Source organism: Mobula birostris, chromosome 7 (genome assembly GCF_030028105.1).
Source record: "Mobula birostris isolate sMobBir1 chromosome 7, sMobBir1.hap1, whole genome shotgun sequence".
NCBI classification, from domain to species: Eukaryota; Metazoa; Chordata; class Chondrichthyes; order Myliobatiformes; family Myliobatidae; genus Mobula; species Mobula birostris.
In genome coordinates, this window is record NC_092376.1 from 76865639 (window position 1) to 76878097 (window position 12459).

The 12459-nt window shown below is 39.6% G+C and overlaps 1 protein-coding gene across 3 annotated transcripts in view; it reads left to right on the forward strand.

Annotated features, from left to right (window-relative positions):
* birc2 (baculoviral IAP repeat containing 2) overlaps positions 1-5062 on the forward strand; it is a 40155-nt gene extending 35093 nt beyond the window's left edge. For all 3 annotated transcript variants that reach the window (XM_072263463.1, XM_072263465.1, XM_072263464.1), the window contains exons 8-9: positions 1491-1529; positions 1737-5062. In XM_072263463.1, coding sequence (XP_072119564.1) covers positions 1491-1529; positions 1737-1930 — 233 coding nt within the window. In that variant the 3' untranslated portion in view covers positions 1931-5062. The remainder of the gene's footprint in view (positions 1-1490; positions 1530-1736) is intronic.
* Positions 5063-12459: the final 7397 nt, after the last annotated feature.

Sequence of the window (12459 nt, forward strand, 5' to 3'; positions counted from 1 at the left end):
TTTTTTTCAGTTCATTTTTGGGTTACCAGTGATCATAGAGTATTGTTCACTGTTGTTTTGTGACTCCAGGGCTGTAAGTTGACAGTGAGAAGCTTGAAGTAAAACATTAATTCAAATCGAAGTGCCTTTATATTTTGTAGAAGAAATACCGGTATTTTTTCTCATTCAGCTAAATTAGACCTTCAATATGAATAGATTTTCTCGGTAAAATTGTGCTTTTTCTGTACAAAATTATCCTTTAGGTTCAAGGGAATGTTGCTTGTCACATTAAAGTGATGTATTCATAACCTTGTTTTTGAATGTGATAATAAGCTACACAGACTAGGTGTTGAGAATTGAAAGCTTGAGGAGAGATCTTAAATGGATTTTTTGCACCTGAATTTTCTCGGAAGACAGACGCAGTCTGTAGAAGTGATCTTCTCAGGAGATGGACACGGTCTATAGAAGTGAGGCAAAACGACAGTGAGGTCACAGAATGTATACAGGTTACAGAGAAGACGTTTGCTGTCTTAAGGCAAATTAAGGTGGATTGACAAAGTGTTTCCTCAGACCTTGTGGGAGGCTAGTGCAGAAATTGCAGGGGCCCTATCAGAGGTAGTTAAAGCATCCTTAGCTTAGGATGAGGTGCAGAACTTGTTCTTGCCCATACACATGCCCTTACACTTCCTCCCTCACCACCATTCAGGGCCCCAGACAATCCTTCCAGGTGAGGCGACACTTCACCTGTGAGTCGGCTGGAGTGATATCCTGCGTCTGGTGCTCCCGATGTGGCCTTCTATATATTGGTGAGACCCAACGCAGACTGGGAGACTGTTTTGCTGAACACCTACGCTCTGTCCGCCAGAGAAAGCAGGATCTCCCAGTGGCCACACATTTTAATTCCACATCCCATTCCCATTCTGACATGTCTGTCCATGGCCTCCTCTGCTGTAAAGATGAAGCCACACTCAGTTTGAAGGAACAACACCTCATATTCCATCTGGATAGCCTCCAACCTGATGGCGTGAACATTGACTCCTCAAACTTCCGCTAATGCCCCACCTCCCCTTCGTACTCCATCCGTTATTTATATACACACATTCTTTCTCTCACTCTCCTTTTTCTCCCTCTGTCCCTCTGACTATACCCCTTGCCCATCCTCTGGGCTTTCCCCCCCTCCCCCTTTTCCTTCTCCCTGGGCCTCCTGTCCCATGATCCTCTCATACCCCTTTTGCCAATCACCTGTCCAGCTCTTGGCTCCATCCCTCCCCCTCCTGTCTTCTCCTATTATTTCGGATCTCCCACTCTCCCTCCCACTTTTAAATCTCTTACTAGCTCTTCCTTCAGTTAGTCCTGACGAAGAGTCTCGGCCTGAACTGTCGACTGTACCTCTTCCTAGAGATGCTGCCTGTCCTGCTGCGTTCACCAGCAACTTTGATGTGTGTTGTGCAAATATTTTGTTGATGTTCATTATTATTAATTCTAATAAGGCTCTAATTTGTTTTTTTCAGTTCAAAAAAGCCTGTCTTATTCTCCATCAGATACGTTGGGTGAGTTTATGCTTTACTTCCTTAATCAGAAAATATGACACAAATTTGTGCACAATCAACAGACAAACTGTAGTTTAACACTTAAAACGAAGATGTTCTATTTGAAGCAGTAAAGTGAAATGCAGTGGCATACAAGCAGGCACCAGCTGAGTAACAAACAACTTCAAAAAGCCATCAAGCATTAACAGATTTCATTATTTTCTTTAGGTCTATCGATGGAAGAGCAATTACGAAGGTTGCAAGAAGAAAGAACTTGTAAAGTATGCATGGACAAGGAGGTCTCAGTTGTGTTTATAACATGTGGTCATTTGGTTGTTTGCACAGACTGTGCACCCTCCCTTAGAAAGTGCCCAATCTGCCGTGATACTATCAAGGGAACAGTTAGAACCTTCCTGTCATAATCTTGTAATTTGTCATCGTCATCATTAAGTTCCATTTGGCGGACAATTTCCCTCCACGCCGCTCTGTCCCGATAATTGTCCACAACATCCCTAGTCTTGTCCAGCTTTGCCTTCCTCTTCCTTTCTTTCCCTCCATCTTTCCATAGGTTGATTAGTCATTTGATTTAATTCTGGTAAATCTTCAATCCTGCTATCTTCAAATAATTCCCAGATGTATTCAACCCACCTGTCCATGACCTCTTTTTCATAGCATGGATCACCCCTACTGTCTCCGATACACTCAGTTGATGGCACAGTCTGTCTTAATTAATCTTGTAATTAATTAAATATTAATAAATATGCTTTTCAGACTAGATGTACATTTTATTCTTGGTGAGAATGCTTTAGCCAGAGACAAGCTTCTGCTCTTCAAGCCCTTTACCTACATCTTAAATTAGGGTTTAAATTAAAAATAATGATTGCTTATGTGTTTTGTATTTTAATATTGTATAGAATATCATAATTTCAATTTAAAATATTGCTGTTGTGAAGTCTTGCCTATAAATGATATCAGCAATAATCACTAGTGTATGAATGCTTTTGATCAGTGGAATTTTACTGCATTGCTGACTCATGAGATGGATGAGTTTGAAAATGGCAATTGTGTGAACAAATATTTGATAATTTTGCAAAGGTATTTGTATATAAATAATGCATGGATATTACAATATCTTAATGGGTTGTTTGGCAGGGCATAAAGTGCTAGAAAATACAAGATTGTGTTAATAAAAATGAAAGCATGTATTTTTAGTTTTAGAATGACACTAATTCAAAGGCATTATATTTGCATTTCTAATTGAGGAAACTGCACATAATTAGTTGACTTAAGTTCAACATTTTGAAAATTGAAAAGTGTTGCATGTGGTGCATAAATATTAGGGTTTGAATAAATGTTTAAGGGCTTCGTTAGAGGAGAATTTTTAAATGTGGCCTCCTGTTTTAGGGTGCCTTAAAATAATTCATTCTGTTGAAATATTGGTGCCTGACCTAAATATAGTGGTGCAGCGTGGAAGAATGAAGTACGTTGTATATTAACTACACCACCCAAGTCAGCTATCAATATCTTGGCCCATAATTTAATGCCTTGTGTTGGAGGATCTGAAGTCTTGACGTGAAACTATAAAGAGACTTTGGTAGTTTGGAGTTGTCAGATTTACCAATACTACTTATTTCCACTTTTTTTTTTGAATAATATATCCTAATCTGTATATATACAGTACTGTGCAGAAGTTTTAGGCACTTGTAAACAAATTCTGTAAAGCGAAGATGCTTTCTGATATGATGAACTGAGAAGTTTCTAAATGTATAAAAAATGTACTTTAAAGAACAATAAACAGTAAAATAACTAAATCAAATCAATATTTGGCATGACCACCCTTTGCCTTTAAAACTGCATCAATTCTCTTAGGTACACTGTCCTGCAGTTTGTTAAGAAAATCAGCTGGTAGATTGTTCCAAGCATCTTGGAGAATTTGCCACAGCTGTCTTGCTTGTTTGTGTCCCTGTTAAGTATTCCTAGAGAGCCTCAATAATACTGAAATCAGGGCGCTGTGGAGGCCATACTGTGCCATCTGAAACCATATTTTAAAAAATCTAGGCTGCCTGAGACTTTTGCACAGTACTATATGGCACATTCCTGGGAAAACATTAAGTGGATTTTCATGCATTAAATTAGGTGAAATACATTATGGGTATTTAGGACATGGTATTGGAATTCAAAATAACAACTGCTTGTCAATTCAAGATATATCCTCAAAAGATTTGTGACATATAAAATGTGTAAATTGAATATTTCTAAATGAAGGAATTTCTGTTTAACTCCACTTGTTAGATGCCAGAAGTTTGATTACAATGGCATGCAAAAGTTTGGGCACCCCTGGTCAAAATTTCTGTTACTGTGAATAGTTAAGTGAGTAGAAGATGAACTGATCTCTGAAAGTCATGAAGTTAAAGATGAAACATGGGCTCCTCTAAGCAGCTGCCTAGCACTCTGAAAATTAAAATAAATGATGCCCACAAAGCAGGAGAAGACTATAAGAAGATAGCAAAGCATTTTTAGGTAGCCGTTTCCTCAGTTCGTAATGTAATTAAGAAATGGCAGTTAACAGGAACGGTGGAGGTCAAGTTGAGGTCTGGAAGACCAGGAAAACTTACTGAGAGAACTGCTCGTAGGATTGCTAGAAAGGCAAATCAAAACCCCTGTTTGACTGCAAAAGACCTTCAGGAAGATTTAGCAGGCTCTGGAGTGGTGATGTACTGTTCTACTGTGCAGCGACACCTGCACAAATATGACCTTCATGGAAGAGTCATCAGAAGAAAACCTTTCCTGCGTCCTCAACACAAAATTCAGCGTCAGAAGTTTGCAAAAGAACATCTAAACAAACTTGATGCATTTTGGAAACAAGTCATGTGGACTGATGAAGTTAAAACAGAACTTTTTGGCCGCAATGAGCAAAGGTATGTTTGGAGAAAAAAGGGTGCAGAATTTCATGAAAAGAACCCCTCTCCAACTGTTAAGCATGGGGATGGATCGATCATGCTTTGGGCTCGTGTTGCAGCCAGTGGCATGGGGACCATTTAACTGGTAGAGGAAAAAATGAGTTCAATTAAATACCAGCAAATTCTGGAAGCAAACATCACACTGTCTGTAAAAAAAAAAAGCTGAAGATGAAAAGAGGATGGCTTCTACAATAGGATATTGATTCTAAATGCTACCTCAAGAGGCGCAAGCTGAAGGTTTTGCCATGGCCTCACAGTCCCCTGACCTCCCCATCATCGAAAACCTGTGGATGGACCTCAAAAGATTAGTGCATGCAAGACGGCCCAAGAATCTCACAGAACTAGAAGCCTTTTGCAAGGAAGAATGGGGGAAAATCCCCCAAACAAGAATTGAAAGACTCCTGGATGGCTACAGAAAGCATTTACAAGCTATGATACTTGCCAGAGGGGGTGTTACTAATGACTAACCTTGCAGGGTGCCCAAACTTTTGCTTCAGGCCTTTTTGCTTCTTTGTTATTTTGAAACTGTAAAAGAGGGAAATAAAAAAGTAATCTTGGTTAAAATATTAAAGAAATGTGTCATCTTTAACTTTATGCCTTTTGGAAATCAGGTCATCTTTTACTCGCTTAGCTATTCACAGTAACAGAAATTTTGACCAGGGTGCCCAAACTTTTGCATGTCACTGTATATAACCTGGGTATCTCTCTGTGTTTTTCACAAATTTTTCTCATGTCTCAGAGCTTTCATGCACGTGTTTTGCGTCAACTTGTCCTCCTGTACAGTATTATATCTGGTACTGCCTGATGACCACTGCCACTGAATGCTACAAAACATTATATCTTTATCTGCTCAACCATACAGTTATGTTCCCTAACATGCTTGCATAGTTGTAATCGTGACTTGTCAATTGTGAAAATAACTTCCTCCTGTATTGTTGTTGGACCATACAATTCTCAAAAATTTGCAAATGCAGATTACAGCTGCTTCCCATGTTATTCATTTACTCATCTTGGTTGCTGAGCCATATCATTAATTCAACACACAAAACATTTAAGCATTCAGCATTTAATACACTTGGATTCTCTATTATAGAGGTGTGATTTATTCTACTGTTTTAAAGAAAATGCCAAATATATTTGCTATTAGAACCTATTAACACTCTTCCTAAGATTAGCTGTGACCATTCTACTTCGTATTTAGTCTTTTACAGTTTACATGGGTGTAGTGTCATTTTCTGCTGCGTGAGTAGATATTGATCTCATGGAACTATTGCTCCCAACAGATCTGAGTTCTTCATTTACAATTTGTTCCTTGTTTTCATGTGTTGAAAAAAGCATACTAAGGCACCATCTTTGCAAAACAGCAGTAAGATAATTTGCATGCGTTTTTGATTACAGGCAAATATGCCAGATCTTTGAATTTGCAGTGCTATTTTTGTGACCACTTGAGTCGAGTATAATCTCTTTAAGGGTCCTGTAAAGGCCAGTCAGGAATCCACATATTTTGGTGCAGTGTGGGCAAGAGTAAGTGGTAGCTGTGGTTGATAGTTAGGTATTCTGGTTGTTCAGTTTTTCCTTTTACAGCTGCTGCTTATTCTGTGACACGGCAGATGTCACTGTCATGTGGCACAGCTCATCCTTGAACAGATTTTCTCCAGGTGCATCTATTGAGTGCAATGACTTCCTTGTTTTTAGATGTAATGTTAAATTTCTTCAGCTTGATTTTGCTGTTATCTTTGAAGTGTTTCCTTTGCCCATGTGGGGCTCACTGACCTCCTTCCAATGAGAATAAAGGATTAGTTTGGAGACCTGGGTCAGGCTTCCAGATGGCATGACCAATCCATCGAAGTTGGTGATGCTTTATCCTGGGTGGAGATGTTACTCATGTTGGCCTCCTCCATTACGCTGGTGTTAGTGCATCTGCTCTTCCAGCTGATCCTCAAAATCTTCCATAAGGATCCTTGGTGGTATTTTTGCAGGAATTTCACGTGCCTAGTGTAGGTGGTTCAGCTGCATACATTAAAGTAGGAAGAAGACTGATCTATAGACCAAATGTTTGGAGCTGTAGGCCTTGGTCCTCCAAGGCTCTGCCTTAATCTTGTATAGGCTTCATTAACACTGCTCAGGTGGTGGTAAATGTTTGCACTTGACAGAATGCTTCTAAGGTAGGAAGGTGGTTTACACTTTCAAGGGTGGTATCATCAAGTTTCATGGGGGGCTGGATAAATGGCTGGTTTGGGTGGTGGTTGATTCAAAGTACATTTATTATCAAAGTATGTGTGCTGTATACAATCCTGAGATTTGTCTTCCCACAGACAGCCATGAAACAAAGAAATACTGTGGAACCCATTCAGATAAAACATTAAACACTAAACATCAAACATCCAACACGTGCAAAAAAAAAATCAAAAAATGCAAATGACAAAAAAACCCAGCGAATAACTCTCAGAAATATTAAATGTCAAACTGCAGAGTTTTTGAAACGGTCCAGAAATGTTTAGTTCAGTTCAATTTAGCACTGCATTGTTTTGTTGACTGCAGGACACGGACCCAATCCACCCCGATCAAAACAGCAATTTACAAAAGGAGCACCCAGAAATCAGATATACATATAATATGAATTGCAGAGTCTAAAAACAAGTCCAATCTACAAACCTTGCCTAATACCCAAGACTCCTGCAGCTTCCTCCAGCAGCAGCAACAGAGAGACCTGTCAAAACACAAGCAGACTGCGCTGAACCCCTGCTCGCCTTCTGCTCTTATCCTCATTTATTTCAATCTTGTACAACACTTTAATCAGCGAATTGGTTAAGAATCCGAGCCAATTATGGGTTTGCACTCCTAGCTCTCTAGGTTCCCAACCTAGCTCTCAACCACGCCAAATTCCCTTGGAGATAGCAAAAGTGCCAGATTGCTCAATCAGCCCAAAAACACATTGCCAAAATGTACATTACAGGCTTCAATCACACAGATTAGTAGTAGAAGTATATTTAAAAGAAGCAGTTTTGTAAACTGCAGAATGGCGCCATTGGCTGTTGGCACCATTTTGTCGTGGATCTAGGACTTGTTTTTTTTATATTCAAGACAAAGTCTGGGGCCTCATTTTGTACACTATTGAGATTCCCTGTGGCAGATCTTTGCCAATAAGGTGAAGGATTGCACCAATAACAATAGTAAATAGGATAGGTGCAATGATGCATCCTGTTTAAACCTGTCTTAACAGTGAAGAGTTATGATTGAGTGCCACTGTTGCTGTGCATGGAACATTGCTGAGTGGGACAGTTGTCCAGCAGGTATCTAATGAAATTTTCACACTGCATTTACTTACTTCACTGTTGGTATTTTAAAGGATCAGAAAGTTTATTTAACTTACCCTAATTTGAATCTCTCCTTGTGTATAGAGTTTTCATTCTCTCCTCTAATCTATCCTTTACAATTTGATTATTAAAACCAATTTAGATATTTAAAATATTCAGATATTTAAGATTCATCTATCTTACCTCATCCAGTCTTAGGAGCATGGTAAGAGGGCTGAGCTGAAGATGAGGCTGAAACAGTATGGGAGACCTTCTCCCTTGTATAATACCAGCTAATGTCCAGGCCATCAAGAACAAAGTTGATGACCTAAGGCCAATGCTGACCTACCAAAGAGAACTGGACTGTTGTGTCTATGTCTCATTGAAACATGGCTTACCACTGCTTCACCTGACTGCAGTACAGCCTGGATGGACTGCATGGTGTCCTTGGGCATAATTAGCAGCTGAGGTGTCTGCTGTTTAACACTGTGTCATGGTTCTGATGTGACAGTTCTGGCAAGCTTCTGCTCATCCAACTTAGAATATCTAATGGTGAAGTGCCACTCATACTACTTGCCATGAGAGTTCACTTCAGCTATCCTGACAGCAGGCAATATTCTTCCTTGGGTGTGAAGCCGGCACTCCATGATCTATACTTAATCAGCAGCCATCAAGCGGGATACCCTGAGGTCCTGTTCATCATTGCTGGTGACTTCAACCAGGCCAACTTCAAGGGTGAGTTACCAAAATACTATCAGCATGTTTCCTGCCCCAGCAAGGGCTCGAACACCCTCGACTATTACTACGCAACCATCAAAGATGTCTACTGACCACACCCTCATTCATTTTGGTAAATCAGACCACCAGGCTGTTTCTTCTCCTTGTGTACAAACAGAAGCTTAAACAAGGATCCATTAAAGAAAGTGTTATCTTAGGAAATAGCTGAGCTTCTATATGTCGTCTTTGCATTGGTAGACTGGACCATGTGTACCAAAGAAGACAATTTGAGTGTTTCCAAACTAGAAGCAATGAATGAACCATGAGATCCACTCCCTACTGAAGTTGAGGATGCAACTTTAAAATCAGGTGGCCCTGACCTTTACAAGGAATCTCCCCCCCCCACTTCCCCCCATAATGCTGTAAAGATACCACGAGACAATACTAGTCCAAAATTAAGTGCCAGACCAGCCATCACTTGCGGCAGGGTTTACATGCTCTAACAGATTACAAAAGAAAATTGGTCAGCATTGCCAACAACAGCATATACTTGCCAAGTGAGCTCAATGCATTCACTGCACAATTTGAACAGAAAGGAATTGGAATATCAGCACTCACCCAGTTACTGTTCTTGTTGTTATGATTAGTCTTAAGATGAATGAACCCATGGTGCTTATATTCTGTAGAGATCAGCTGGTAATGGGTATATTCAGATATTTTTAATCTCTCTCTACTTAAATCTTGAATTCCCACCACTAAGATGACCATCATCATCCCCGTACCTAAGAAAATCAATTTGCCTTGATGACTACTGCCCAGTGGCTCCAATGTCCACCATCATGAAGTGCTTAGAGAGGCTGGTCATACATGTATTAACTTCAGCCTCTCGGATAACTGCGACTCACTGCAATTTGACTACCACTGTAACAATTCCACAGCAGTTGCCGTCTCCTTGGCCCTACACTCATATCTGGAGAGTAAAAGCATCTATGTTAGACAATGATTAATTGACCACAGCCCTGCTTTCAATATTATAATTCCAAGGAAACTCATGACCAGATGTAAGACCTGGGTGTCTGCAAATAGCTCTGACCAACAGACTGCAAATAGTAAGGATAGGCTGCATGGTAGCGTGGCAGAAATGCTTTATAGCACCAGTGATCACTGTTTGAGGTTCAATTCCCAATGCTGTTTGTAAGGAGTTTGTATGTTCTCTCCATGACTATGAGTTTCCTATGGGCATCCTGGTTTCCTCTGCATTCAAAAGACGTATGGTTAGGACTAGTAAGTTGTGGGTGTTCTGTGTTGGTGCTGGAGGCATCATTGCTACACTTGCAGGATCCTCAGACTTTGTTGGTCATTGATGAAATCAATGCATTTCATGTACATGTGACAAAAGTTTTACTATGGTGTGACAATACAAGTAATTCTAACCAGAATTTCATAGGAAGCAATAGAAAATACACACCTAAAATGTTATCAAACAGAATCAATGCAAGAAAAAATAGAAACAATGTCAGTGATAATTGTCAGAATATGCTGTATAATGCACTCTAACAAAGTAGGTAAATTGACTGCACAGAAACAAATGGATGTAATCTGATGCCAATAAATATAGCTCAGAGTGATTAAGGATGGGCAGTGTTTGTAGACATTTCAGAAAGAGAAGCAGAAATGAAAAGAAAGTGTAGTAATTCATTTAATGAAGGATGACATTAGACCAGTAGTGATAAATGATCTTGACTCAGGACATAAAGATGTTGTATCAATTTGCCTTGCGATAAGAAATGACAAAAGAATGAAGTTGTTGGTGTGAGAAGTCCAGAGGCAACCCAATAGTAGCAATACTGTAGAAAAAAAATCACTCAAGAAGTAATGGTGTCCAGGAAGGCACTGTAATAATCATGACTAACTTTAATCTTCAAAATGATTAATAAATCAGAGATAGTTTTGAGGACGTCAATTGATTATTTGGGGCAACTAGAACAATATGTTGTAGAACAAACCAGGTGTCAAGTTAGTTTAGAGTTGGTCAAGTGTTAGAATAATTAGTGTTTTCACAGTAAAGGATCAGTGATGATAATGTGATACAATTTCACATTAAGCTTTAGAGTGAGAAACTTTGGCTTGTAACCAGTGCCTAAAGGGTAAAATAAAGATAATTACAATCAAAGCTGATTGAGGAAAATAGCTTTAATAAGTATCAGACATTTAAGGAAACATTTCATAATTCTCAAAGATATTGAGAAAGTTTCCAATGAAGAGGACTCATCTATGACTAATTAAACAGCTGAGGACCAGTTACCTGTTGCAGTCAACCAAGGATGGAGACGATGGAGGCAGCATGGGAGAGAGCAGAGGCGCTGGAATCCGTACTGCGTTGGGGGCTGCCCCTCACATGGGTGCTACCCTCTGGTGCTGGCTCAGTGCTGCACCCCCAGTGTTCGCTCAGTGGAAGTACACTGACCAAGGACAATTTACCATCAATATACAGTTATGCCACTCAGGCATTTGGGCTAAATATTTTTTTCCTTTGTGACTGTACAGTATATTTTACTGAACTCATATTTATACGTAGTGCTATTTGAGCTATGTGCTATGAGCAGTGTGTTGTGTGATGTCAGTAATGTGTTTTGAATTTTGGCCCTGGAGGAAAAATGAGGAAGGTGCAAAACATGCGTATTCCAAAAGCGAAGGAATACTCAAAGAACAAAATAGTACAACCGTAGCTGACAAAGGGAGTCAAAGCTAATGTAAAAACAAAAGAGAGGGCATACAACAAAGCAAACATTAGTGGGAAGATAGAGGATTGGGAAGTTTTTAAAAACCTACAGAGAGCAACTAAAAGAGTCATTAGAAGGGAAAAGATGAAATATGAAAGCAAGTTAGCAAATGATATCAAAGTGGATAGTAAAAGCTTTTTCATGTATGTAAAAAATAGAAGAGAGATAAGAGAGGATATGGGACTACTAGAAAATAAGGCAGGAAAGATAATAACAGGGAATAAGGAGATAGCAAATGAACTAAATGAGTATTTTGCATCAGTCTTCACCATGGAAGACACTAGCAATATGCCAAATGTTGAAGGGTGTAAAGGAAGAGAAGTGGATGCAGTTACTATTACAAGGGAGAAGGTGCTCAAAAATCTGAAAGACCTAATGGTACTTAAGTCACCCGGACCAGATGAACTGTACCCTAGGGTTCTGAAAGAGGTAGCGTTAGAGATTCTGGAGGCATTAGAAATTATCTTTCAAAAATCATTGGACTCTAGCATGGTACTAGAGGACTGGAAAATTGCAAATATCATTCCACTCTTTAAGGAAGGAGGAAGGCAGCAGAAAGGATTGTAGACCAGTTAGCCTGACCTCAGTGGTTGGGAAGATGATAGAGTCTATTGTTAAGGATGAGGTGACGGAGTACCTGGTGACACAGGATAATATATGACAAAGTCAGCATGGTTTGCTTAAGAGAAAGTCCTGCCTGAAAACCTGTTGGAATTCTTTGAGGAGATTACAAGTAGGATAGATAAGGGAGATGCAGTGAATGTTGTATATTTGGACTTTCAGAAGGGCCTTTGACAAGGTGCTACATATGAGGCTGCTTACCAAGTTAAGAGTCCATGGTATTACAGGAAAGTTATGAACATGTTTAGAAGCATTGGCTGATTGGAAGGAGGCAGCAAGTGGGAATAAAAGGATCCTTGTCTGGTTGGTTGTCAGTGACTAGTGGCGTTCCACAGGGGTCGGTGTTGGGACCATTTCTTTTTATGCTGTATATAAATGATTTAGATGATGAAATAGATGTCTTTGTTGCCAAGTTTGCAGATGATACAAAGATTGGTGGAGGGGCAGGTAGTGTTGAGGAAGCACGTAGGATGCAGAAGGACTTAGACAGATTAGGAGAATGGGCAAGAAAATAGCAAATGAAATGTAATGTTGAAAAATGCATGGTCATGTACTTTGGTAGTAGAAATAAATG